The sequence below is a fragment of the Protopterus annectens genome, chromosome 3.part0 (genome assembly GCF_019279795.1).
Source record: "Protopterus annectens isolate FY-2018-M chromosome 3.part0, PAN1.0, whole genome shotgun sequence".
Lineage (NCBI taxonomy): Eukaryota > Metazoa > Chordata > Ceratodontiformes > Protopteridae > Protopterus > Protopterus annectens.
Window position 1 is genome coordinate 1,338,699,903 of NC_056731.1, and position 25,537 is coordinate 1,338,725,439.

At 43.6% G+C, this 25,537-nt stretch overlaps 1 protein-coding gene across 1 annotated transcript in view; it reads left to right on the forward strand.

Moving 5' to 3' along the window:
- The window catches only part of LOC122796737 (desmoglein-2-like), a 1,662,953-nt gene that overhangs the window by 1,405,138 nt on the left and 232,278 nt on the right, over nucleotides 1–25,537 (forward strand). Inside the window, exon 10 of the mRNA XM_044065446.1 lies at nucleotides 8,890–9,032. Within this exon, the coding sequence (XP_043921381.1) occupies nucleotides 8,890–9,032 (143 nt within the window). The remainder of the gene's footprint in view (nucleotides 1–8,889; nucleotides 9,033–25,537) is intronic.

Below are 25,537 nucleotides of genomic sequence, written 5' to 3' on the forward strand. Positions count from 1 at the left end.
GTTTGTAAAAAGATTACTAATTTGCCTAGGGTACACAGTAAACAAAAAGAAATCAAAACTAGTGCTCTCTCGAGATAATATTCCTGGGTGCAGGCTTAAATACAACTGCCCAGATGGCTTATCTCACGCCAGACAAAAAAGGCAACTGACTTCTTACCTCGAAAGCATGGCAACAAAGACCCAGTTATCTGCAAGAAAAATTCTGCAGGCTCTGGGCTACATGACCTCCTGCATTCTGCTAATTCCATATGCAAGACTGCATATGAGGAAACTACAATGGTACCTAAAAAGTGTCTGGACTCAACATTGCCACAGCCTGGAATCATTAATTTCACTCATTCCCTGCCTGCAACAGGAGTTTCAATGGTGGGCACAGGCCTGTCACCACAACAAGGGACAATCATTCACTTTACCCACAGCCAGGCAAACACTAACAGATGCATCAGATTATGCCTGGGGGGCCCACATGGCAGGAAAATGTATTCAGGGTACATGGCCCCCAAGCCAAAGGCATCTACACATCAATCAAAAAGAGATGCTAGCTGTACAAAATGCCCTGACAGCCTTCAAGGACCTACTTCATCCAGGACAGCTGCTGATCAAGACGGACAACACCACAGTCATGTGGCACATAAACAAGCAGGGGGGCATACATTCCTACCCCCTCTGCAGACAAGCCATGATTTTGTGGAACACAGCATTGACTTACCAAGTACACCTGCAAGCACAATTCCTGCCAGGAAAAACAAATGCTGTGGCAGACGAACTAAGCAGAAACCTCATGGGCCCTCATGAGTGGAAACTAGAGCCACAAATCTTCAGCATGATAACAAGGAAATGGGGATGCCCAGACATAGATCGTTTTGCCTCCCCTCACAACTGCCAACTTCAGAGATTCTGCACAAGGACTTATCACAAATAAGCATGGAAAGTGGATGCTTTGTCATTCAGCTGGAACAACCTTACAGTATATGCCTTTCCTCCACTGCCTCTCCTCCCCAAGAGGGACAGCCAACTCAGAACTCTAAATCTAGCTGCATGGCGGATACTGTAACCATTCGGAATACACTTCTCTCTAAAGTGGTTATGGATGTTATTTTCGAGGCCAGGAGGCCCAGCACCAGAAAATCTTATGCAGAAAAATGGAAGAGATTCTGTGCTTGGAACCAGGCACAAGGAATTGACACGCTTGTTCCAAACATTCCTCAGATTTTACAATATCTAACTGAGATGCTGGACAAAGACCTATCCTTCTCATCAATTAAGATCCATGCCTCTGCCATTTCAGCTCATTACAATACAGACCCACCTATTTTTTCATATCCACTGCTTAGGCAGCTCCTCATGGGGGGCCAAAAACATAAGACCTCCAAGGAGAGCACCAATACCTGCATGGGACCTCAATTTTGTCTTGGGGAAAAACTCACATTGCCTCCTTTTGAGCCAGCCAATACAGTTTAGATAAAATTCTTATCATGGAAAACAGCTCTGCTCCTAGCAATAACTTCAGCAAGATGAGTCTCAGAGTTACAGGCATTAATGGCTGTGGAACCTTTTATTATCTTCCATCCGGACAGGGTTTCTCTAAGGACAAACCCAACATTTATGCCTAAGATAGTGTCCAGTGTGGCTCTTAACCAAACCATTAATTTGCCTACTTTTTACCCAAACCCGCAGAATAAAGGGGAGAGACTTCTGCATTCTTTGGACATACACAGACAGCTATGTTTTTACTTGGACAAAACCAAAGCTTTCAGAAAGACTGAACAACTTTTAGTGGCATATGATGCAGGATCCCAAGAAAAGGCTATCTCAAAGCAGACTATTTCAAAATGGATAGGACACTGCATTCGTTCCTGCTATTCACAACATGGCAAATCAGTGCCCAAGGGCATTAGACCACATTCTACCAGGGCAGCAGCCTTCCTCAGAGGAGTACCAACCAAGGATATTTTGGAGGCTGCAACTTGGACTTCAGTGCACACTTTTACTAAGCACTACCACTTGCCTCTTTACTCTAAATCCAGAGCAGGCTTTGCCACTGCAGTTTTGCAGGGCCTTATAGCCACTCTTAATTCTATTTAGACCTGGCCGCCCAACCTCAGCTTTGGGATTCAACCCAAGTGTAATGATTGTAACAGTGAAACACGATGAACATAGTACAGTTGTGTACCTACCACAAATGTAGATGTTCGAGTGTATTCACTGTTGCAGTCCAGGTTACCCATCCACCGTCCCCCTTTCTTTGCTGGGACTTTCTATACTTCTCTATCCTATACAACCTATGTGGTGTATTTGCTTGTAGATGAAGGTATTGTTTATTTTAGTGCATGCTTTCATAAGCAATGTTTTTTAGCCTACCCTTTTGGGAGCACCTGACATCTGGGGCAAGAAAAACTGAAGAAAATGGCGTCGGCTGCATCTTTTATACCCCTGGCGCTCTGACGTCAGGGAAGAGGTGACCGCAACCGACGCCGGACCAAGACTTTGGAATTCGGGCCAACTGCAGGTAGCCTGCCAGCAGGATAACTCAAGTGTAATGACTGCAACAGTGAATACACTCGAACATCTACATTTATGGTAGGTACACAACTGTACTTTCTTCGTGTTTCACTGTTGCAGTCATCACATTTGGGTTATCCCTGCCAGGGTAGCCCTCGGCCGGCCCGAATACCAGAGGCTTAGTATTTCTGCGGCGGTTCAGTTGCTGTTGCTTCAGGACTGATGTCAGGTCATCAGTAGTATAAAGTAAGGCAGCTGATGCCATTACATCAGTCTTTCTTGCCATGGAGCCTGAAGCAGAAGCAGTTTGCACGAGTGCCGGTCGGCCGCTACCCGAGTTTCATTTTCCGAATTGAAGCTGAAGTCTTCTAAAGCTAATACCCTGCTGGGGATCCTTTTTTTCTTGCACTAACCGATGTCAGAAAAAGTTAACAATTGTCTCACCCATGGAAAGCAAATACCACACCCAAGACTTTCTTTCTTCCTGCGTCACTTGCTTAGGCCCAGACCACGACGTCCCCCGCTGTCACTTTTGTGCTTTGTTCAATGCCAGAACTATCCATTGTCGGACCCTAATTGTACCTAGATATTTTCGCTTACAGTCCTCGAAGTCTGATATGGCTTTGGTAAGCCATTTGACAACAGATCATCTGAAAAAACGTAAAGGTAAAGACAGAGACAGACCGCACAGGTCCAAACCTACTGACGATGCTTCCGTTAAGCTAGTCATCTGTTCTTCAGTCCTCAGTGAGGAGCTTTTGCAACCCCTGATGCTCACTTCTGTTGGTTCACAGGCTGCTACCGAGACCCTTTCAGAGTCTGGTTTGCCGCAAAACTCTTCTTCGACTAAGGATCCTGCGGTTGTCTCTCCCTTGGACGGGTCTGGAGCTGCTGAGCAGGCACCAGCTTCTGAGGAAGTCCTTCGCTTTACCGATTCTCAACACAAACTGATGACTTCTTTCATGTCTACCGTTCTTTCGAAAACTACTGAGTTTCTAAGGCCCAGGGTACGAACCACACCCAAGAAACCGATGACCCAGTCTCAGTCACTTGCTTCTTTGCCTCAGTCTCAAATGCTTAAAATGGCGGAAGACCTTATTATGCTGATCAGGGGAAGCCAAGCTACCCCTTCCAAAAGAGAGAGATCTGTCCCCAGTAATTTTGTCTGAACAGGAGTCTGATGACTCTGATGCATCTGAATATGAAGACATGCAATCCCTCTCTGCATATGAGGATTCTGATGCAGAGGACTCCATTCCTTCAGCCTCTCCCCAAAGGACTTTTCCTTTGGGGAAACCCTTCATAACTTAAAGGAGCATTTCCAGTGGGAATGTAAGGACTACCCTCAGTGTAAAAAGAGACTCTGGGAATTCTTAGATCTTCCACAGCACAGCCCCCTGGCCATTCCTCCAGTCCTGGATGTTGTGGAGGATGTTTTCCTTGAATCCAGTTTGACTTCTGACACCCTCCCTCCTGCACTCAGAAAACCAGAAAGGTACTACAGAGTGCATGCCTCACACAGATTTCTTTTTAAAAATCCTACTGCTGACCCTGAGGTAATTTCTCAAGGGCCTAAAGGAATTAAAGCAACCTCTGCTAAGAATCCCACCCCTCAGATAGGGATTCCCAAGCACTAGACAGATGGGGTAAAAAAGTATACACCTCTGCTACTCTTGCTATCAAAGCACTAAATTGCCAGTTCCATGTGCTAAAATTTCGGTATCATACCCTGGAACTCCTCAAACAAAAAATGTCTTCCTTTCCTGCTTGTGCAGAATCTAAAGAGTTACAAGAGTTAATTCATTCTGCAAGTCAAGTAACTAAACACACCTTGCACTGTGGTTATGATGCCCTAGAAGCTTCTTGCAGGGCTGCAGTCACTGGTTCTGTTATTAGAAGGCATTCATGGCCTAAGGAACAGCCCTTGCCAGACCATGTTAAATCTATGTTGGATGCACCCTTGCACAAAGACAACTTATTTGGCACTAAGGCCGAAGAGGTCTTAATAAAGATGGAAGAAAAAGCAAAATCTGTGCAGACAGTTAAGGATTTCTTACAGGTCCAGCCACCCAGGTTCAGCAGGCATTGCCCCTCCAAGCACTGGTCCTTTCCAGCTCCCACCAGGTCAGTTCAGCCCAGACCCCATGGAAACAGACACCCCCCCCCAGACAGCAGCCACAGGGAATGCAGAGATATAAACAGTGGACTTCCTCCACTTCAAAAACATGGAGTTCTAAGCCACCCCCTCATGGTAAGAACTCACAATGACTCTCCTCCCCCACCCCCTCCCTCTGCCCACCTTCACTTATCCCTAAGGGGAAATCTCTCCTTTCACGCAAGCACCTGGGCCACCATTACCAACGACTGCTGGGTCCTCAACATAGTGTCCAAGGGATACAAATTTTCTTTCCACTTCATTCCAACTCCAAAAGGGCTCCTAGATCTACCTCCAAACCCATGGGCAAAGGCACAAAAGCAAGTCCTTTCCCTACCCTCTATGAGGGCAATAGAGCATGTTCCTGCAGAACAGAAAGGCCAAGGTTTATATTCCAGACTTTTTCTGGTACCCAAAAAAGAGGTCACCTGGCACCCCATCCTTGATCTTTCCATTCTAAACACCTTCCTGGTGATAAAAAAATTCAAAATGCTCACCCTCCAACAGCTGCTACCCATTTTCTCCAAAGATGCTTGGCTGGCCACCCTAGACCTAAAAGAGGCCTACCTCCACATTCCTATCAAGGAATCATGCAGGAAATATCTATGTTTCAGGGCTGGATCTCTGCACTTTCAATTCTCTGCACTTCCCTTTGGCTTATCTACTGCTCCCAGAGTTTTCACAAAATGTCTGGCTCCGGCCATTGCCTTTTGCAGACAAAGGAATATCCAGATTTACCCATACTTAGACGACTACCTAATGCAGGCAGACAGCCCAGAAAGGCTGCTCAAGCACCTGGCCTTTGTAAAGTCCCTACTAACCACCTAGGGTACACAATCAGCGAAAATAAATCCAAACAAGTACCCACCCAAAGGATTATATTCCTGTGAGCGAGCCTGGATACAGCATCCCAGATGGCATTCCTTACACCAGAGAAGCAAACTTACCTGACAGCCTACTTCTCTCAACTAGCCACCAGACCCCACTTATCTGCAAGGAAAATTCTGCAAGCTCTGGGGTTCATGGCATCTTGCATTCAACTCATTCCATATGCCAGACTGCATATGAGGAAACTTCAATGGTACCTAAACAGCCTTTTGGTGTCAATACTCTCAAGACCTGGAAACTCTTATACCCATGATACCTTGCCTCAGAAAAGATTTTCTTTGGTGGGCAGCAGCATGCTAACCCAACAAGGTACTACCTTTCTCACCACCCTCCCCCAGCTGCCCAGACCCTCACCACAGATGCATCAGACTATGCCTGGGGTGCACACCTGGATGGCAGGTGCATACAGGGCCAATGGAGCCCACAGCAAATCCATCTGCACATCAACCAAAAAAAGATGATAGCTGTCCAGAACACCTTGACAGCTTTCAAGCCCCTTTTCTCCCTAGGGGCTTTCCTGATCAAAACAGATAACACCACTGTGATGTGGTATATCAACAAGCAGGGAAGGACTCACTCTTACCTTCTATGCAGGCTGGCCATGGCCATTTGGCACACAGCCTCTGCCATGCAACTCCACCTGTTAGCACAATTCCAGCCAGGTTCTCTAAACTGTCTGGCAGACCACTTAAGCAGAATTCTTCTGGACCCACATGAGTGGCAGCTAGACAAAAGAACCTTCACTCCAATAACTCAGAAATGGGGCAGCCCTAGGTCGACCTGTTTGCCTCCCATACCAACCATCAGCTCAGCAAGTTCTGCACCAGGGAGCATCATTGCATGGCTTGGAAAGTGGGTGCCTTGCCCTTCTCGTGGGCCAGTGTATCGGTCTATGCCTTTCCTCCACTACCTCTCATCCCCAGGGTACTGCTCAAAATAAGGGAGGAAAAACCAAGGACAGTTCTTATTGCTCCAGACTGGCGTCACCAGCACTGGTACCCACTGCTGTGCAGCCTGTCCCCACTGCCACCATGGTATCTCACTCATACTCCAACCTTCCTGACCCAGAGAGAAGGAGAATTCATTGCATCCCCAATTGCAGACCCTCAGTTTGGCAACTTGGCTTATTCCCTAACCACCGATCAATCTGCCAACCTCAGTAAACGGGTTATAGATGTTATACGTGAGGCCAGACACCCTAGCACTAGAAAATCTTATGCTGACAAATGGAAAAGGTTCTGCACCAGGATTCAGGCTAAGGGAGCTGATACGGCACAGCCCATCCTCCCTCTCATCCTGGATTACTTGGCTGACTGCTACACAGTGGTCTCTTTTTCCTCTATTAAAATTCATGCCTCTGCTATCTCTTCTCATTTCCCTCACTGAGCAGCCCCTTTTCTCACACTCTCTAATCAAACAATTCCTAAGAGGGGCTAGCAACTTGAGGCCACCCAGAAGAGCACCAACCCCAGCTTGGGACTTTAACTTTGTTTTGGAAAAGCTCACCATGCCCCCCTTCGAACCAGCACTCACGGCTGTAGAGCCCCTTCATCATCTTCCATGCTGACAGGGTTTCTTTCAAGACTAACCCATCCTTCATGCCCAAAGTGGTGTCCAGTGTGGCTATCAACCAATCTATTAATTTGCCCACCTTTTTCCCTAATCCACAGAACAAGGGGGGAATGATCCTGCACTCTCTAGATGTTCACAAACAGCTCAAGATTCTGCTTAGACAGGGAAAAATCCTTCAGAAACTGATCAATTGCTGGTTAGCTTTGCTGCAGGGGCAGAGGGCAAAGCCGTCTCCCAACAAACAATTTCCAAATGGATAGCACACTGCATCCATTTCTGCTACAAGCAACACAGAAAGCCTCCCCCCAAGGGGGTCAGGACTCACTCCACCAGAGCAGACTCCACCTCTGCAGCTTTCCTCAGAGGAGTCCCCACCAGGGACATCCTGGAGGTTGCCGCCTGGATATCTGTTCACACCTTTACCAAACATTACCACCTGCCTATCTTCTTCAAATCCAGGGCAGGATTTGCCTCTGCAGTCTTGCAGGGCATCCTAGCCAGCCCCTAGTCTCCTTGACTGCCTCTACCCTTTTCCTCAGCTTTGAGAATCAACCCAAATGTGACGACTGCAACAGTGAAACACGAAGAACATAGTACAGTTGTGTACACTTACCATAGATGTAGATGTTCGAGTGTATTCACTGTTGCAGTCCTGGTTTCCCTCCCTCCAGCCCCCTCTTCTTTCTTCTCTTTGTTTACAAGGGACATTTTGGTATTTACTTTCTTCTGGTGGGGTTCTTCCACCAGAACCTGGCTCCCACTTAGGGGCTCCTGACAGATTAGGGCAAGAAAAGCTGATGTAATAGCGTTGGCTGCCTTGCTTTATACTACTGACGACCTAACATCAGTCCTGAAGTGACAGCAACCTTCACAGAAATACTAAACCTCTGATATGTAGGCTGGCCAAGGGCTATCCTGGCAGGGATAACCCAAATGTGATAACTGCGACAGTGAATACACTCAAACATCTACACTTATGGTAAGTGTACCCAACTGTACTTTTCTAAACTGGTGATAGTAGCCATTATTAGCAAATGGGTGAAAGTGTGTACACACACACACACACACACACACACACACACACACACACACACACACACACACACACACACACGATACAGGTGCTCATATAATACACTACAGGAGGAGCTAAGGCCCCAGTTAAAAACTGCAAACAGTAACAGAAACACCACAGTGGCTACTTGCATGACTGCTCTTCTGGTTGGTTATCATCTTCTCTGTGGGGACTGTGCAGTAGTAAGTGAAAAAGGTGGACTCAGGACAGATGAGGAAATGCTTGATGGTTGACAGGAGCAGAGATGAAAAACACCTAAAAATATGAAACCTATATTAAATTAATAGGTTATCTTCAAAGGAAAAGATAAAACCACTGTTTAGAACCCAGGTAAAGTCAAACTTTAGTTACCTAGGTCACAGAGAAGGCTCCATCGGTCTGTGCCACAGAGAGCGGGAAATCTGATAGATTAAGGGTAGCTTATAGAAATTTTACTTTAAGAAGAGCTTGAAGATTAGACTTGCATAATAAATTAAGTAGCTCAGTTGAGAAGCCAGGAGATTATTGGAATTAAAATGGGCTTCTTTGGAGCAACACTTGCACATAACCAGCTGTGTGGTCAATGCATAAATAGACCTTTGTCTTTACTAGTTGCATAAAATGAATTAATTCACAGTTTGTTGTTCTTACAGGTATTTTACTAATGCATTCAAAATTTTCATGCTTTGTGATTTTTATTTTTTCATCTCTTAAACAGATATGCCAAAGATTTAGATGCAGATAACTGGATATCCATAGACCCTACTACAGCTGATATTAAGTTCATTAAATATCCTGATCGGGAATCTGTTCACATAGTCAATGGCACATACACTGTTAAGATTATTGCTATAAGTGAAGGTAAGGAGTTAAAAATGCTGAATGTTTGTAGGAATGCTGTCATTTGTAAAACATGGAGGGAGAAAAAAACTATTTTAAGATTCATTTATGCACTGGAAAATAAACCATGAATGTACATCACTAGATCCATTCTGTTTCATTTCTTTCGTCTTGTATATTTTTCTTTGCTGTTGTACAGTAAAGTAGCACAGCAGATCAATAGTTGGCATTGCTGACTCAGTATTTGGTTCTTCAGGATCTCTGCTCAGTTGTCTTTTGTGTGGAATCCCCATGTTCTCCCTGTATCCATTTTTATTATTATTGTCAGGTGCTTTGCTTTCTTCTCCCATCATAAAGACATGTCCTAGTTGCAGTAGAAATCCTTCAACTTGCTCTTATAAGTGTGCATGCTTTGAGTAGTGTGTGTGTGCATGTGCGTCTTTTGACAGTGTGGTGTCCAAGCAAGGATAGTTTTCTCTGCCTTGTGTCTTCTGAGTTCCAGGATAGGGTTTTCTTCTTCAGTAACCTTGAATTAAAGTATGTGGGAAGGCAGTGTGTCTTGGAGCAGCTTTCCTATCTTTAGGCCTTATTTTTGAATATTCCTATTTATGCAGGTATGTCCCTGTTTTCAGAGTTCATATACTACTTCACATAGTTTTCTGAATCCCCTCATATGATTTCAAACTCTATAGTACACAGAAAACCACACTATGTGATGGACACATGAGCACACTAATAATTTAATGAAGGAGACTACACATCTAACAACTCCCCTGAAGCAAAAATAAATAACATTATGTGGTAGAATTTTGTGATATAGTCATCTCACATTCCTACTGGAAATGTTATGTGCTATTTGGTATTCAAATTCTATGCTAATTAGATGTCCAAGTTTTTAGCTGAATGATCCTATTTTAAGGATATTGCTCCTATTTCAGTGTCTGTGTCATAAACGATACACTTGTGGTGACTATGAGCTACGCTGACCAAAAGTACAGTGGCATCCTGATTGACTGCAGCAAGAAGTAAGAAGTTTGTATCAGTAGGGGTAGTAGAACCCACATTTCTGAATAGCTCTTAGTCATACCAAACACTGGGCGTGTGGAGAGTGAAAGGGGCCCCCTAGGGGCCTAGAACACTGGATTAGAATTAATTTCTTCCCAGTGGGGCGGGGAGGAAGGGGGAATATTTTTACATAGGTTTATTTGCTGGGAAAATATTCAGTATTTGCATGCAATGTACATATGGTCTGTAACACTGTATTGTTAAATATATGATAGTTATAATTTTGCAGTAGAATCAAGTCCCCAGCTTTTCGTAACTAGATGAGGTAAAAAGCACCTCAACAAGACTTCATTAAAGTAGTAACTTGTTTACTGTTGCTTCTGTTTTACACTGCACCTTGAACACATGCTTCACAAGCAGCAAACCCCTCTTCCCCTTGTTACGCAGTGTACACCAACATAAAGTTAATAAATGCACACACCTGCATGTCATTTAATATCACCTGTTGGTTAAGAAACAGAATATTTTAAATGATGGAGGTGAAATTAACGCAGTTTCACCCCACTGTGTGGGCTTGTTATCCATAAGCCATTCCACAGCTGTGTGTAAAGGACCACATGGTGCAGGACAGTGCACCCTTTGTTGTGGCTGAGGGGGACCTGGGCTGTGGAGTCTTAAATTGTACTTCTCAAGCTAGTCTCCCACTACAAGACTCATCAGTATCTTGGTTCTCCAGCGCTCCCCCCCCCACCCCGTTCCAAAAAATATGAACAGAAAAATAATTTAACACTGTCCTATGGTATTTTACTAAATTTGTATGCTCTACAGCTCATTAATGTTGTAAATCATTGTGTATTGCCTTTGTCAGACTGAATGCTTGGCAGAAACTTTCGATTTCTGCTTCATTTGGCTAAAGCTCTCCAGTGTCTCCAATTCTGTCTCCGTGTTTTCTTCCGTCTCCACCAAAATGTGATTTTTGTAGCAGAAAAGTGAGGAAGCAAGGCAATAGTAACAAGTGATCATATTTAGATGTTTCACATTTTTCAGAAAATGTTAACTTTGTTTGTTAGAAGAGTTGTAAGCGAGTACTGTTTGTAGTTAAGTAGTACCCCTCCCTGATTTGAGAATCTTTGTCCCTGATTCTCGAATGAACAGTGGTGAGCTTAACAACAAACTGTTGTTCTTTTATCATCCACAGCATAGCTGGCTTTGTATTTATTGTGTGTGGAAACTGACCTTAAATTGGGAAATAAAAGGTGTAAAGCACACGGTGATGCTGTTATTAGAATTGTTCATTTGGATAACAGCATATGTCAAACAGGGCATACTTAATTTTGGTTCATTGTACCCTGTAGTTTCTCTTTTTGTTTGAATTTTGGAAATGTGGTGGTGTGCAGTGCCAAGGGACAAGTTCATTTGTACACCTTGGCATGGTGAGTAACTTTAAAAGTCAGCCTTCTATATGATTAATTGAGTTTGTAAATATATCAGTCTTCTTTTTACCAATAATAAGGGTGATAATTTCCCTTTTTCATAACCAGGATGTCATGTTTGTAGGCATTAGGTTTTGTTTTGCTTGTGTCGGCCTCATACTCCATGCTTAAGTAAAACTTTTACTTGAACTAGCAAGGACTGTTAACAAGACCAAACTCAAAACTTATTCAGGAAATGTAGCAGTTTAACTTGAAGTGTAGACGGGGGTAAATGTCCTTAGTCTGTAAACTACCTAGATATCCAAAACAAAGATACTGAGAAGGGCTTGTATTCCCAATTTAAAAGTCTTAAACGGAGAAAAGTACTTCTTTTTTCAGCCAGAAGTGCATCCTGACTTCCAACCTGCCAATTTGTATGTTTGTGACAAGTGTTGATGAGGCATTTTCAAACATAATGCAACCCTACATGTCATTACGTGTGCTAATGCATTTGAACAGCATGATGTTTGTGTGCGTCTCTCCACTTTTCTTTTTGGTTTATAAAGTACTTCCATTGTATCGTTTTTACTTTTCTCAACATTCAGCTATTAAGTGCATATCTATTTCTATGGTTTGTTGATAAAAGTTATCAATTTGATATTCCATTACCTGATGCATTTCCAAGAATCTTGAAGTGTACCGGTTTGGGATAGGAGTCCAAAAAATACAGATAAGTCTGTATTCATTCCAAAGACTTGCATTGGTTGGCTGTGAGACGGTTTTTTAGTAGTTAGGTAGGTGAGTGGGACTATTAAGGTCCCTTTCATTTGCAGCCTAGTTAGTGAATTAAAGTATAACGGGATTCTGTTATTTAAATGCTCAACTTCTCTGTACTTTCTCTCCCTGTTTATTGTCCCTGCTATGAATAAACAACACAGCATTTACAATATTTTAAATTGACTGGTTGTCTCCACTAGAAACTTACTGTACTGTGTTGGTTTCACTTTCAAAAAAACTTTTAACCTGCCCTGGAAAAGTCTCCAATTCATTGATGTCATCAAGGTCACTGAATACAGGTAGTTTTCTGGCCAATTCTCTCCCCAAACTGACATCACCATGACCGTCCTAAAAACCCACTCATGCTGTGATGTTGCAGTTCCCTGGTCCTTCCCCTATGAAAGTAAAGTCTAGAACAAGGAAACGGTACTTGAATCACATCTCCTGCTTGTTGTGAGCTTTCAATCACAGCAGGTAACAGCTCAGCTTACCCTTAGCACTTTGATAGCTAGGGAAGTTAGGTGTGAAGGAAGGTGGGAGATTAGTCAAAGTAGTACAGTTCAGACTTCACAAAAAGATCTGTAGTTTAGCCATTCTAAAAAGCAGCAGCAGTAAAAAGTACTTTGAAAGTCTGTTCTGTGGTATTTGCACTGTTTGTGTTTTAAGTAGTCATTTAACAATGCGGTATGTTACTTAAAACTAACTGAAAGACAGCAGTGTATTCATGTAAAATCAATGCAGTGACAGGAGCTTTAGGAAGAAAGAGGTCTGTGTGATGTAACTTTTTACAGATGAGCACTGCATTGTGGGATACCTGGAGGCAGACTAAATAATTAGAAATACTTCAAGATGCCAGACCCCATGTGGTCAGACTCAGAAATTACGTATAAAAATATTTAAAAACCTGTAAATAGCTCCAGACCGTCCTAAATGTAGGAAACATCAAACCATGATGAAATAAACATGTTTTTTGAGTCTGTGGGTGCGGTTCACCTTTAAGTAAAAAAAATATCCAGTAGGTGGTATTAGAGTAAATGTAATGAAATCCAGAGTAGTTTAATGTACAGAACCAACAGCATGAAGTGCAGCTTGACCAAAAATACATAGAGCAGTGGTGCAGCAGTTAGTTTGTGCCTCACAGTACTTGTTTTTCCAGGTTAGTTCTTGGCTGGGATGCCTTCTCTGTCCAGTTTTTCCTGTCACATCCTATAGACATGCTGTGGATGAACTGTCATATGAGTGTGTGTGTGTGTGTGTATCTGTCTGCATCCAGTGATGGGCTGGCACCATATTAAGTACTGGCATTACTCTCTTGTAGCCCCTTAAATGAGAAGACTGTAGCTTCCACCTGACCTAGAAATGCAATTAAGCAGGTCATGAAGTATGAATATGGAGACATAATAGAACTCATTTATTTTACTTGAATATTGACAAGAGACCTTACTGCACAATAATGCTGTGCCCTTTAAAAGTGGGTATAACTTTTATACTGCTTGGAACAAAGTGGCAGGTTTGAGAATCCTGACCTGAGAAGATTGGCATAATGGTTAAGGTGCTTACCTTATAGACACAAGGTGCAGGTTTGATTTTCACATGGGGTAATTGGCTAGGCTTGAAATGGCCTAAAAAGGCAGTTAGCCTAGTACCAATATATGAACCTATGAGTGTTACTAGTTTTCAGGGATATCCTTTGTTTTACGTCAACATTTTGCTTTGTTTCTTATGAAGTTTCTGATTTTGTGGCAGAATATTGAAGATGTTACATTTTTAAATTGTGGAATTACTTTTCACATAATACATATGGATGTAAATTCTGTCATACTACCAACTTTCTCATTTGTGTCAGTATATAAAAAAGTGGCCTTGATTTGGGGACTTTCCACTGACAAGAGGTTAAGTGACATGATGTGGGCTTCCCTTTGAATTTACCTGCATTTATAGCTTACTGTGAATTCATTGTATTTTTCCTGATGTCACTGTCTGCCCTAAGTGTACCTTTTGAACAATCATTGCATTATGACCTGGGTAGAAAGACTTGCTAAGAACAGCTAGTTTGTTGTGTATTACCTAGATGAAGAGAAATGCAGCTCCAGTTACATAATGCAGGCTGACTTCTATAGATAGCTTTTTTTTAATTGTCCACAAGCTCAATACCTCTCAGTACATTTTAAGCCTCTGATCGTCATTGTAATCCTTTCCAGTTTAATAAAGACCAATATAAATTGAAGAGAAAGAGTGAAAAAAATGTTTAGAGAAGAAACTTGCCTTTTAGTTTCATCAGTACAATAGACTGCTAACTCAATTTCAGACTGGTTAAAAGTGCAAATAATTTACTTTGATGACATTCATTTCTGAACTTGATTACATCATCCACGAAAGTTTTGTAATAGCACATATTATACTAGAAATGCTGCTTGAAATGTGTTCCCAGAAATTATATCCTGTATCACCTGGATTTATCTTGTCACAGATGTTCTTTGTGTTTCACTGTTGCAGTCATCACATTTGGGTTGTCTGCCTGCAAGTAGCCCTCAGCCGGCCTGAATACCAGAGTCTTGGGATTTCTGCGTCGGGTGCTGTCACTTCTTCCATGATGTCAGGTCGTCAGGGGTACAAAACATGCAGCCAATGCCATTACATCAGTCTTTCTTGCCGTGCGGTCCCAAAGCAGAAGCAGTTTGCAAGTGCTGGTCAGCCAACTCCTGAAATTTTCATTTTTGAGTTTCATACCTTAAGTCTTCTAAAAGATAAGTATCCTGTTGGGAATCCTTTTTTCTTGCTCTATCCGATGTCCAAAAAAATTAATAATTGTCTTGCTTGTGGAAAGCAAATACCTCATAAAGATTTAAATTCTTACCATGTCACCTCTTTAGGCCCAGACCACGACATCCCTCGCTGTCGATTTTGTGCCTTGTTTAACGCCCGAACTATTCGTTGGGCAATTTTTGTAGCTAAATTCTTTTGCTCTTGATCTCCGTACTCCGAAATGGCTTCGATAAGCCATCTGACTACCGATCTTTCAAAAAAAGTAAGGATAAAGACAGAGACAGACCACATAGGTCCAAAACTGCAGATGATGCTACCGTTAAGCTAGTCACCAGTCTGCTGGTACTCAGTGAGGTGCTTTCGCAGCCCTTGATACCCGCTTCTATAAATTTGCAGGCCTCTACTAAGACCCATTTGGAGTCTGGTATGCCGCAAGATGCTTCTTCAACTATAGAACCTGCGGATGTCTCTACCTTGGATGGGTTCGGAGCTGCTGTGCCGGCATCAGCTTCTGAGGGTGTATTCAGGCCTACAGATTTTTATATTAAACCGACGACTTTGTTTCAAGCCAAAAATACCGAATTTCTCAGGCCTAAAGTTCACACTATGCCTAGGAAACTGACGACCAAAGCACATTCTCAGGCCCACATGCCTCAAAAACAAATGATTAGAATGGCTGAAGACCTTATTACCTTAATTAGGGGAAGCCAGCCTTACCCCTCAAAGAGTCTTAGAACTAATTTTCCTTCTGATTTTTCTGAGCAGGAATCTGATATCTCTGTTCTTTCTGACTGCCAGGACATACCCTTATCTACCTATGAGGATTCTGATGCAGAGGATTCTATTCCCTCTGCTTCCCCTCCAGAAGATTTTTCTTTTGGTGAAATCCTGCATACCCTTAGGGAGCATTTCCGCTGGGAAAGCCAGGACTACTCTCAGTCCAAAAAGAGACTCAGGGAATTTTTAAACCTACCTCAGCACAGGCCTCCAGCTATCCCTCCTGTTCAGGAGATTGTAGATGATGTTTTCTTGGAATTCAGCCTTACCCCAGATACTTTGCCTCCAGCTCCCAGGAAAAATGACAGGTACTATATACTCTCTCAAATTCCTTTTCAAGAATCCTTCTGCGGACCCAGAGACCATTTCCTAAGGACCTAAAGGCATTAAGGCTACTGCTGAAAAGAATCCTACCCCTTCTGACAGGGGTTCTAGGGGTTTAGACAGATGGGGTAAGAAGGTATACACCTCTGCTACTCTGGCTATTAAGACCTTAAATTCCCAGTTTCATTTGTTAAAGTATCAGCAGCATATTATGGAGCTAATTAAACAGAAAATTATGTTGATTCCTGACCATACAGAACACAAAGATTTACAAGAGTTAGTGCATTCTGCTAACCAAGTTAGACATACTTTGCAGTGTGGTTTTGATGCTTTTGAAGCATCTTGTACGGCTACTGCCACTGGGTCTTTTCTTAGAAGGCATGCTTGGCTCAAGGAAAAACACTACTTGCCAGGCCATGTTAAAGCAGAATTACTGGATGCACCCTTAAACCAAGAGCGCCTATTTGGCAACAAAGCAGAAGTTGTCCTCAAAAGGATGGAGGAGAAAGCTAAATCTATGCAAACCCTTGAAGATTTATTACAAGTACAACCACCTAGATTCAGTAGGCATTGGCCTTCAAAGAACTGGCCCTTTCCAGTCCCTTCCAGGCCTTCTCAGTCCAAACCCAGGGGCAGCAGACCACCAAGGCTTCAGTCTCAGGTTATGCACAGATCTAAGCAGTGGGGGTGCTCCCACATCCAAAACAGGGAGTAGTAAGCCACCTCTCTATGGAAAAGTTGCACAATGACTTATGCTCAACTCTTCCAAGCCTTGCTCAAGTACTTGCACCTTTAGGAGGAAAACTCGCCCTGCATGCAGAAAAATGGGAATGCATTACCCAAGACAAATGGGTTTTAAACATTGTTTACCTAGGATACAGATTTCACTTCTACTCACTTCCAGCCCTAAGTGGATGGCCAGAACTCCACTCAAACCAGTGGGCGGAGGCCCAAAAGCAAGTACTTTCTCTCCTCAGCATCAAGGCTGTTCAACCTATCCCAGCAGAACAAAGGGGACAAGGCTTTTATTCAAGACTATTTCTGGTTCCCAGAAAAGAAAACTCTTGGCATCCTATCCTGGATCTGTCTATTCTCAACACCTTTCTGGTGGTTCCAAAATTCAAAATGCTAACTCTCCAACAGCTGTTTCCTTTGCTAGCCAAGGATTCCTGGCTGGCAACCCTAGACTTAAAAGAAGCTTATCTGCACATCCCCATAAGGGAATCTTGCAGGAAATACCTACGCTCCAGAGCAGGCTGTATGCACTATCAGTTCTCTGCACTTCCCTTTAGCATATCTACTACGCCCAGGGTATTCACAAAGTGCCTAGCTCCAGCCATTGCATTTTGCAGGCAGAAAAGTATTCAGATTTACCCATACTTGGAAGATTGCCTGATTCAGGCGGAAAGTCAGGACTTGCTATTACAGCACTTGGCATTTGTAAAGAGATTTCTAACTTCACTGGGTGCACCATCAACAAAAAGAAATCACACCTAGTACCCTGCCAACAGATTGCATTCCTGGGCGCAAGTTTGAACACAGCTTCCCAGATGGCATGCCTCACTCCAAAGAAACAAATGTATTTGACAAACTACTTCAATCTTCTGGCCACCAAAGCCCAGCTATCTGCAAGAAAAATACTGCAAGCTCTGGGTTCATGGCCTCTTGCATTCTGTTAATTCCATATGCAAGACTGCATATGAGGAAACTTCAGTGATACCTAAAAAGTCTATGGTGTCAACATTCTCAGGACCTGGAAACTATGATTCCTATCATTCCTTGTCTAAGGGCAGAGTCCCTTTGGTGGGAAGAGGCCTGCAACCACAACAATGGACTCGCTTTCACTCTACCCCCTGCCGCCCAAACCCTAACAACAGACGCATCAGACTATGCATGGGGGGGCTCACATGGCAGGACAGTGCATTCAGGGCAAATGGAACCCAAAGCAGATGCACCTGCATATCAATCAAAAATAAATGTTAGGCCTTATTCTTCCAGGTCAACTATTACAGACAACACCACAGTTATGTGGTACATAAACAAGCAGGGGGGAATGCATTCCTACCCACTCCCATACCCAGACTAGCCATGGCTCTGTGGAACACAGCCTTGAGCAACTAAGTGCACCTACAAGCCCAATTCCTGCCAGGCAAACTAAATTCACTGGCAGATGACTTAAGCAGAAATCTCATGGACCCACACGACCAAGTGCACCTACAAGCTCAATTCCTGACAGGCAAACTAAATTCACTGGCAGATGACTTGAGCAGAAATCTCATGGACCCACACGAATGGAAACTGGAACCCAAAATATTCAAGCTTTTGAGGAACAGATGGGGGACACCAGAGGTGGTGGACCTGTTTGCTTCCCCTCAGAACTATCAGTTGAACAAATACTGCACCAGAACTCCCCACAGCCAAGCTTAGAAAGTGGATGCCCTGACCTTTTCCTGGGAAAGCCTCTCAGTCTATGCCTTTCCCCCTTTGCCTCTCCTCTCGAAGGTTCTACTAAAGATCAAACAGGACAAGCCAAGGACAATCCTGATCGCACCAGACTGTCTACACCAGCACTGGTATCATCTTTTGTGCAGTCTGACAATGCTACAACCATGGCACCTGCCTCAGACCCCTCCCTGTTGTCCCAGCAGGTGGGCCAGATTCTGCACCCTCAGCTGCAGACCCGGAACCTTGCAGCCTGGCTACTCCCCTGAACTCACCACCAGCAACCCTCAGTAAGCAGGTGCTGGATATCATTCTTGAGGCAATGAGGCCTAGTACTAGAAAGTCCTATTCAGAAAAGTAGAAAGGATACTGTTCTGAAGCCAGTCTCGGGGGATGGGCACAACTGTGCCCAGCTTACCTCATATACTAGATTACTTAACAGAAATGCTCCACAAGGGCCTATCCTTCTCTTCAGTTAAGATTCATACCTCTGCCATCTCAGCTCATTATAATACTGAGACACCCCTCTTCTTGCATCCTCTGGTAAAACAGTTCCTTAGAGGAGCCAAAAATTTAAGACCCCCCCCCCAGGAGAGCTCCCACTCCAGCCTAAGACCTTAACTTTGTATTGGAAAAACTACCACTTCCACCCTTTGAACCGGCTGCTACAGCAGAGTTAAAATTCCTCTCATGGAAAACAGCTTTACTCCTAGCCATCACTTCAGCAAGAAGAGTGTCTGAACTGCAGGCCCTTATGGCAGTGGAACCCGTGAGTATCTTCCATGCGGACAGGGTTTCCCTCAGGACTTAACCCAACTTTTATGCCCAAAGTGGTGTCTCATGTGGCTTTAAACCAGTCCATTAATTTGCCTACTTTTTTCCCTAATCCTCAGAATATAGGGGAAAGGATACTGTATTCCCTGATGTGCACAGACAGCTTAGATTCTGTTTGGACAGAACTAGGCCTCACAGAAAATCTGACCAGCTGCTAGTCAGCTTTGCTGCAGGGGCAGAGGGCAAGGCCATTTCAAAGCAACCCATTTCTAAATGGATAGCACACTGCATCCATTTCTGCTACAAGCACCATGGAAAACCTGCCCCAGAGGGGATAAGAACACATTCCACTAGGGCAACATCTACCTCTACTGCATTTCTCAGAGGAGTCCCTACCAGGGACATCCTGGAAGGTGCAACCTGGAGCAAAGTACACACTTTCACCAAGCATGATCACTTGCCTATCTTTTCTAAATCCAGAGCTGGATTTGCCACAGCAGTCTTACAGGGCCTCCTCCACCCTTCCATAGCTTTGAGAATCAACGCAAATGTGATGACTGCAACAGTGAAACACAAAGAACATAGTACAGTTGTGTACACTTACCATAAATGTAGATGTTCGAGTGTATTCACTGTTGCAGTCCTGGTTACCCTCCCTCCAGCCCCCTGATTGTCTTTTGCTTTTACCTATTCCTTTTGATTTGGCTTATCTTATACAGTGTGTATTTGCTTTTTGCTTGGGGTGTGCCACACCATACAACTGCTTCCTATTTTGGGGGCGCCTGACATCTGGGCCAGGAAAAACTGATGTAAAGGAGTCTGCTGCATATTTTATACCCCTGACGTCATGGAAGAAGCGACAGCACCCGACGCAGAAATCCCAAAACTCTGGTATTCAGGCCTGTTGAGGGCTACCGGCAGGCAGATAACCCAAATGTGATGACTGCAACAGTGAATACACTTGAACATCTACATTTATGGTAAGTGTACACAACTGTACTTTTTTTATTGTCAGTATGAGGCCCTGCATGAAAATGCAATAATTTTCATTGACGCACAAAACTTAAGATGTGTGATGAGAGTGTTTATGGTCTTCCCCAGATGTTCTGTTCCACTATAGTGTCCTGTGGTTTATAGGATATAGAAATGTTCGAACATGTCTTAGAGCATGGCCTTACTCGCCCTGCTGTTACTTACCATAAGGTAGATATGGGACTGGATGGGAGGGAGACACTTGTTTTGTTGTTTTTTTCTGTTGTCATTAAGTGCGCATGTCATACACCTTTGTAAATCTTGCATTGGTTGCATGCCCGAAGATGATCATGAGTGGAAGAATGTAGTGCATCACATGTTTTGACATCTGGAGATTCTGCAATGTTGGGGAGTAAACCTGTGGACTGACACAATGTCAATGGCCCTGTTATAGTACATTTTTTAACAGATACTAATTAAAAAATAAAATCTTCCTAGATTTGAGTTGCTAGCCTGTAGCATCACTTTTATTAGGTGCTTTTGGGTTATAACCCTCAGCTTCAACTCCTATTTTAAACATCACAGTCATTTTGATGAGTCCAACAGGATACTTGAAAAAAGTAAAAATGAGTTGCAAAGCATAAGTTTATTCTCAAAAAAAGTATAGGATGATCATTGTGTTTCACTGTTGCAGTCCTAACAAATGGATTATCTGGCTCCTGGTAGCCCTCAGTCGGCCAGAATATCAAAGGTAGGTAAAAATGACATCAGTTGCCGTCGGTTATAAAGGATGTCAGAGCGTCCAATACAAAAGGAGGCAGCCAGCGTCACTTCCTCAGTCTTCCTTGCCATGGAGCCTGAAGCAGAAGCTTTTCATGCACGAGTGCCGGTCGGCAGTTTACCTTTGTTGAATTCCGACTACAAAGAGTTGAAGTCTACTACAGCTAAGTACCCCGTTGGAGATCCTTTTTTCTTGCCTTAATGAATGTCAGAAAAAGCTAATAATTGCCTTACCTGTGGAAAGCAGATTCCCCATAGAGATTTTCATTCCTATTGTATTATCTGTTTAGGCCTTGATCACAACATTCCTAGTTGTAATCTGTGCCTGCTTTAATCCGCTTACTATCTGTCGTCGGGCTAAGATTTTGGTTAAGCATTTCGGAGTTGGGTCTAAGTTTGTGGGTATGGCGTCCGCCGGTCTTCAGGCTTCGGATATTCTGAAAAAGCATAAGGAACAAGGACCCTGACAGGCCTCAGAGAAATAAGTCCTTGGATGAGGGTAAGTTGGTCGTCAGTCGGGCGGGAGCCAGTGAGATGCTTTTGCAGTCCCTGCAGTCTACAGATTTACATCTGTAGGCCTTGATTGAGTCCGAGTCCCTTCGGCCTCCAGTTTGTCTTCCGACCTATCGCCGGTCACCTCTTCTGCTGGAGTCGGTACCACTAAGCTGACTTCGGGGTCTGAGGCCTCCATTTTGCGATCTGACAGCAAACTTCTTCCTTCTACTCCTGCTGCTTCTTCCTTTGGTGGTTACCAGGCCTCCCGACTCAATTCAGGTTTGCAGGTAAGCCTTCCATCCGTAAGCCTATGAAAAGGCAGGCTCCAGTTCCTTCTGGTTCTCAACAATCCCAGATGGTTAAAATGGCTAATGACTTCTTAACTCTCATCAGGGGTTCTCAGCCTCACCCTCCTAAGAGTAGTAGGGAAGTTTTGTCCTGTTCAGGATCTATTTCTTCCAGCATTTCTGCTGATGAGGAGGAATTTTCTCAGCCTTTTTCCCCCTTTGAGGATTCATATGCAGAGGAGTCTATTCCATCGGCTTCTCTTCCAGAGGAGTTCTCTTTTGGTGACACTTTAAATGCCCTCAGGGAACATTTTAAATGGGAAAGCCAGGATTATCCCCAATCTAAGAAACAGATTAGGGAGTTTCTTGATTTACCTCAACATAAGCCTCTTGCTATTCCCCCCAGTGTTGGAAGTTGTTGATGATGTTTTTCTGGAAAATTCCTTGTCTCCAAATTCTGTTCCCGCTGCTCACAGGAAACCTGACAGGTACTACAGAGTTCCTGATTCTCTTTTTTTTTTTTTCAGGAACCCGTTGGCGGATCCAGAGGATGTTCTTTGTGTTTCACTGTTGCAGTCATTACATTTGGGTAATCTGCTGGCAGGTTGCCCTCAGTCGGCCTGAATAACAAAATCTTGGGTCCTGATTCGGTTGCTGTCTCCTCTTCCATGACTTCAGGTCGTCAGGGGTATAAAACATGCAGCCGACTCCATTTTGTTCAGTCTTTCTTGCCGCACGGTACCCGAAGCAGAAGCAGTTCGCAAGTGCTGGTCGGCCGACTCCTGAAATTTTTGCATTCGAGTTTCAGAACTGAAGTCTTCAACGAAAGCCAAGTACCCCGTTGGGGAAACTTTTTCTTTCTCCTTACCGATGTCTGTAAAAGTTAATAATTGCATTACTTGTGGGAAGCAAATACCTTATAAGGATTTTCATTTGTACTGTATTCCTTGCCTAGGCCCAGATCATAACTTGCCTTGCTGTCGGTTTTGTGCTAGATTTAACCAACGCACTATTAAGCGTCGGTATATTTTTGCTTCAAAATATTTTGGATCCAAATTTAATTACCCTGAAATGTCGTTGGTTAGCAATCCGACTACCGGAGTTCACAAAAAACACAAAGAAAAGACAGAGGCAACCGTTGAGGTTCAAAACCGACGAAGCTTCTCCTAAGCCAGTCGCTGGTACTCAGTGAGGTGCTTTTGCAGCTCCTGATACCCGCTACTTTTGAGTCGGTGGCCTCTACCGAGACCCATGCAGAGTCCAGTATGCCGCAATATTCTCAGAGTATTGATCCCACGGATGTCTCTCCCTTGGATGGGTCCGGAGCCGCTGAGCAGACACCGGCTTCTGAGGGTGTTTTCAGGCCTCAACATTTTTGACGCCAGCTTCAAAAACAAGATGAAAAACATCTTCTAAGTCTAAAAAACTGACACATGAGCCACGTGCTCATGCCCCTATGCTTAAAAAACTGAGGATCAAAATGGCTGAGAACTTAATTACCTTGATCAGGGGTTCACAACCCCCCCCTAAAAAAACTGATGATCAAAATGGCTGAGAACTTAATTACCTTGATCAGGGGTTCACAACCCCCCCTGCTAAGAGGCCTAGACAAGACACTGATTATGAATCTTCAGATCAGGTTTCTATTTCTTCTGATTCCTCTTCTGATCAGGAATTTTCTATACCACCCTATGAGGATTCAGATGCAGAAGAATCCATCCCATCTGCATCTCCTCCTGAGGATTATTCTTTTGGGGAAACCTTGCATACTTTAAGGGAACATTTTCATTGGGAGAGTCAGGATTTCTCTGAATCACAAAAGAGGCTTAGGGATTTCCTCCTTCTTCCTCAGCATAGGCCTTTGGCTATACCTCCTGTATTAGACATTGTTGATGATGTGTTTTCGGAATCAAGCATGGCTCCTGATTCCCTACCTCCAGCTCCTAGTAAGCCAGACAGATATTACAGGGTTCCTGACTCCCACAAATTTCTATTCAAAAATCCTGCTGCTGATCCTGAAACTATCTCACAGGGTCCCAAAGGTGTAAAGGCCTCTACAACCAAAAATCCTACCCCCCTGATAGAGATTCCATGGCGCTGGATAGATGGGGAAAGAAGGTTTATACATCTGCAACCTTGGCAATTAGGGCCTTAAACTGCCAGTTTCATATGCTTAAATATCAACAGCATGTTATGGACTTATTGAAACAGAAAATGATGTTGATTTCTGATTGTGTGGCAAATAAAGAATTACGAGAATTATTGCATGCAGCAGAACAGGTTGGAAAGCATACTTTGCAATGTGGTTTTGATTCCTTGGAGGCCTCTTGTAGGGCCGCAGTTACTGGATCTGTGATTAGAAGGCATGCCTGGCTCAAGGAGCAAAATCTGCCTGATCATGTGAAAGCTAAGTTGTTGGATTCCCCTTTCCAGCATGATGCTCTGTTTGGTAATAAGGCAGAAGAGGTTTTAAAGAAAATGGAAGACAAAGCTAAATCTATGCAAACTGTAAAATATTTCTTACAAGTGCAGCCACCCAGGTTCAGTAGGCACTGGCCTACTAAAAATTGATCCTGTCCTGTGTCCAGCAGAGCCTCTCAAGGCAAATCCAGGCGCTCAAAAGGCTCTAGGTACCAGTCACAGGGTTCTTACAGGTCAAAGCAAAGGGGTGCCTCCTCCTCCAAATCTGGAGGAAACAAAGCACAACCCTACAGTAAGCAGTCTCAATGACTTCCGTCTACCATCACCAAGTACTTATCTTTTGGCAACCCCCTTGGGGGGGAAATTAGCACTTCATGCTCAAAATTGGCAGTTAATTACCCAGGACAAGTGGGTATTAAACATAGTATCCCAGGGGTACAGATTTAATTTCCATACTTTGCCAATTCCAAATGGTTGGCCAGATCTGCCTCAAAATCACTGGGCAGAGGCTCAGAAACAAGTTATGTCCCTCGTGGATATGGGGGCTATTCAACCAGTACCAGAACAGGAAAAAGGGCAAGGTTTTTATTCAAGACTGTTCCTGGTACCCAGAAAAGAGAATGCCTGGCTTCCAATACTGGACTTATCCATTCTGAACACGTTCCTGGACATTCCAAAATTCAAAATGCTGACTTTACAACAGCTACTGCCTATGCTGGGCATGAGCGCTTGGTTAGTGACTCTAGACTTAAGAGGCATACCTGCATATCCCAATAAGGGAATCGTGCAGAAGATACCTCCGCTTCAAGGCAGGTTTTATGCATTACCAATTCTCTGCACTGCCCTTTGGCTTATCTACTGCACCCAGGGTCTTTACAAAGTGCCTGGCACCAGTAATTGCATTTTGCAAAGAAGCATACAAATTTATCCTTACCTGGACGACTGTCTCATTGAAGCATAGAACAAGGACATTCTTCTTCAACATCTGGCATTTGTAAAAAGGCTTCTAACATGCCTAAGGTACACAAATGAAAAGAAATCACAACTGGTACCCTCTCAAAAAATTACATTCCTGGGTGCAAGCTTGAATACAACTGCCTAGATGGCTTACCTTACACCAGACAAACAAAGGCAACTGACTATATACTTCAAACGGTTGGCAACAAAAGCCCAGTTGTCTGCAAGACAAATTCTGCAGGCTTTGGGGTTCATGACATCCTGCATTCTACTAATTCCATATGCAAGACTGCATATGAGGAAACTTCAATGGTACTTAAAAGGTTTATGGAGTCAG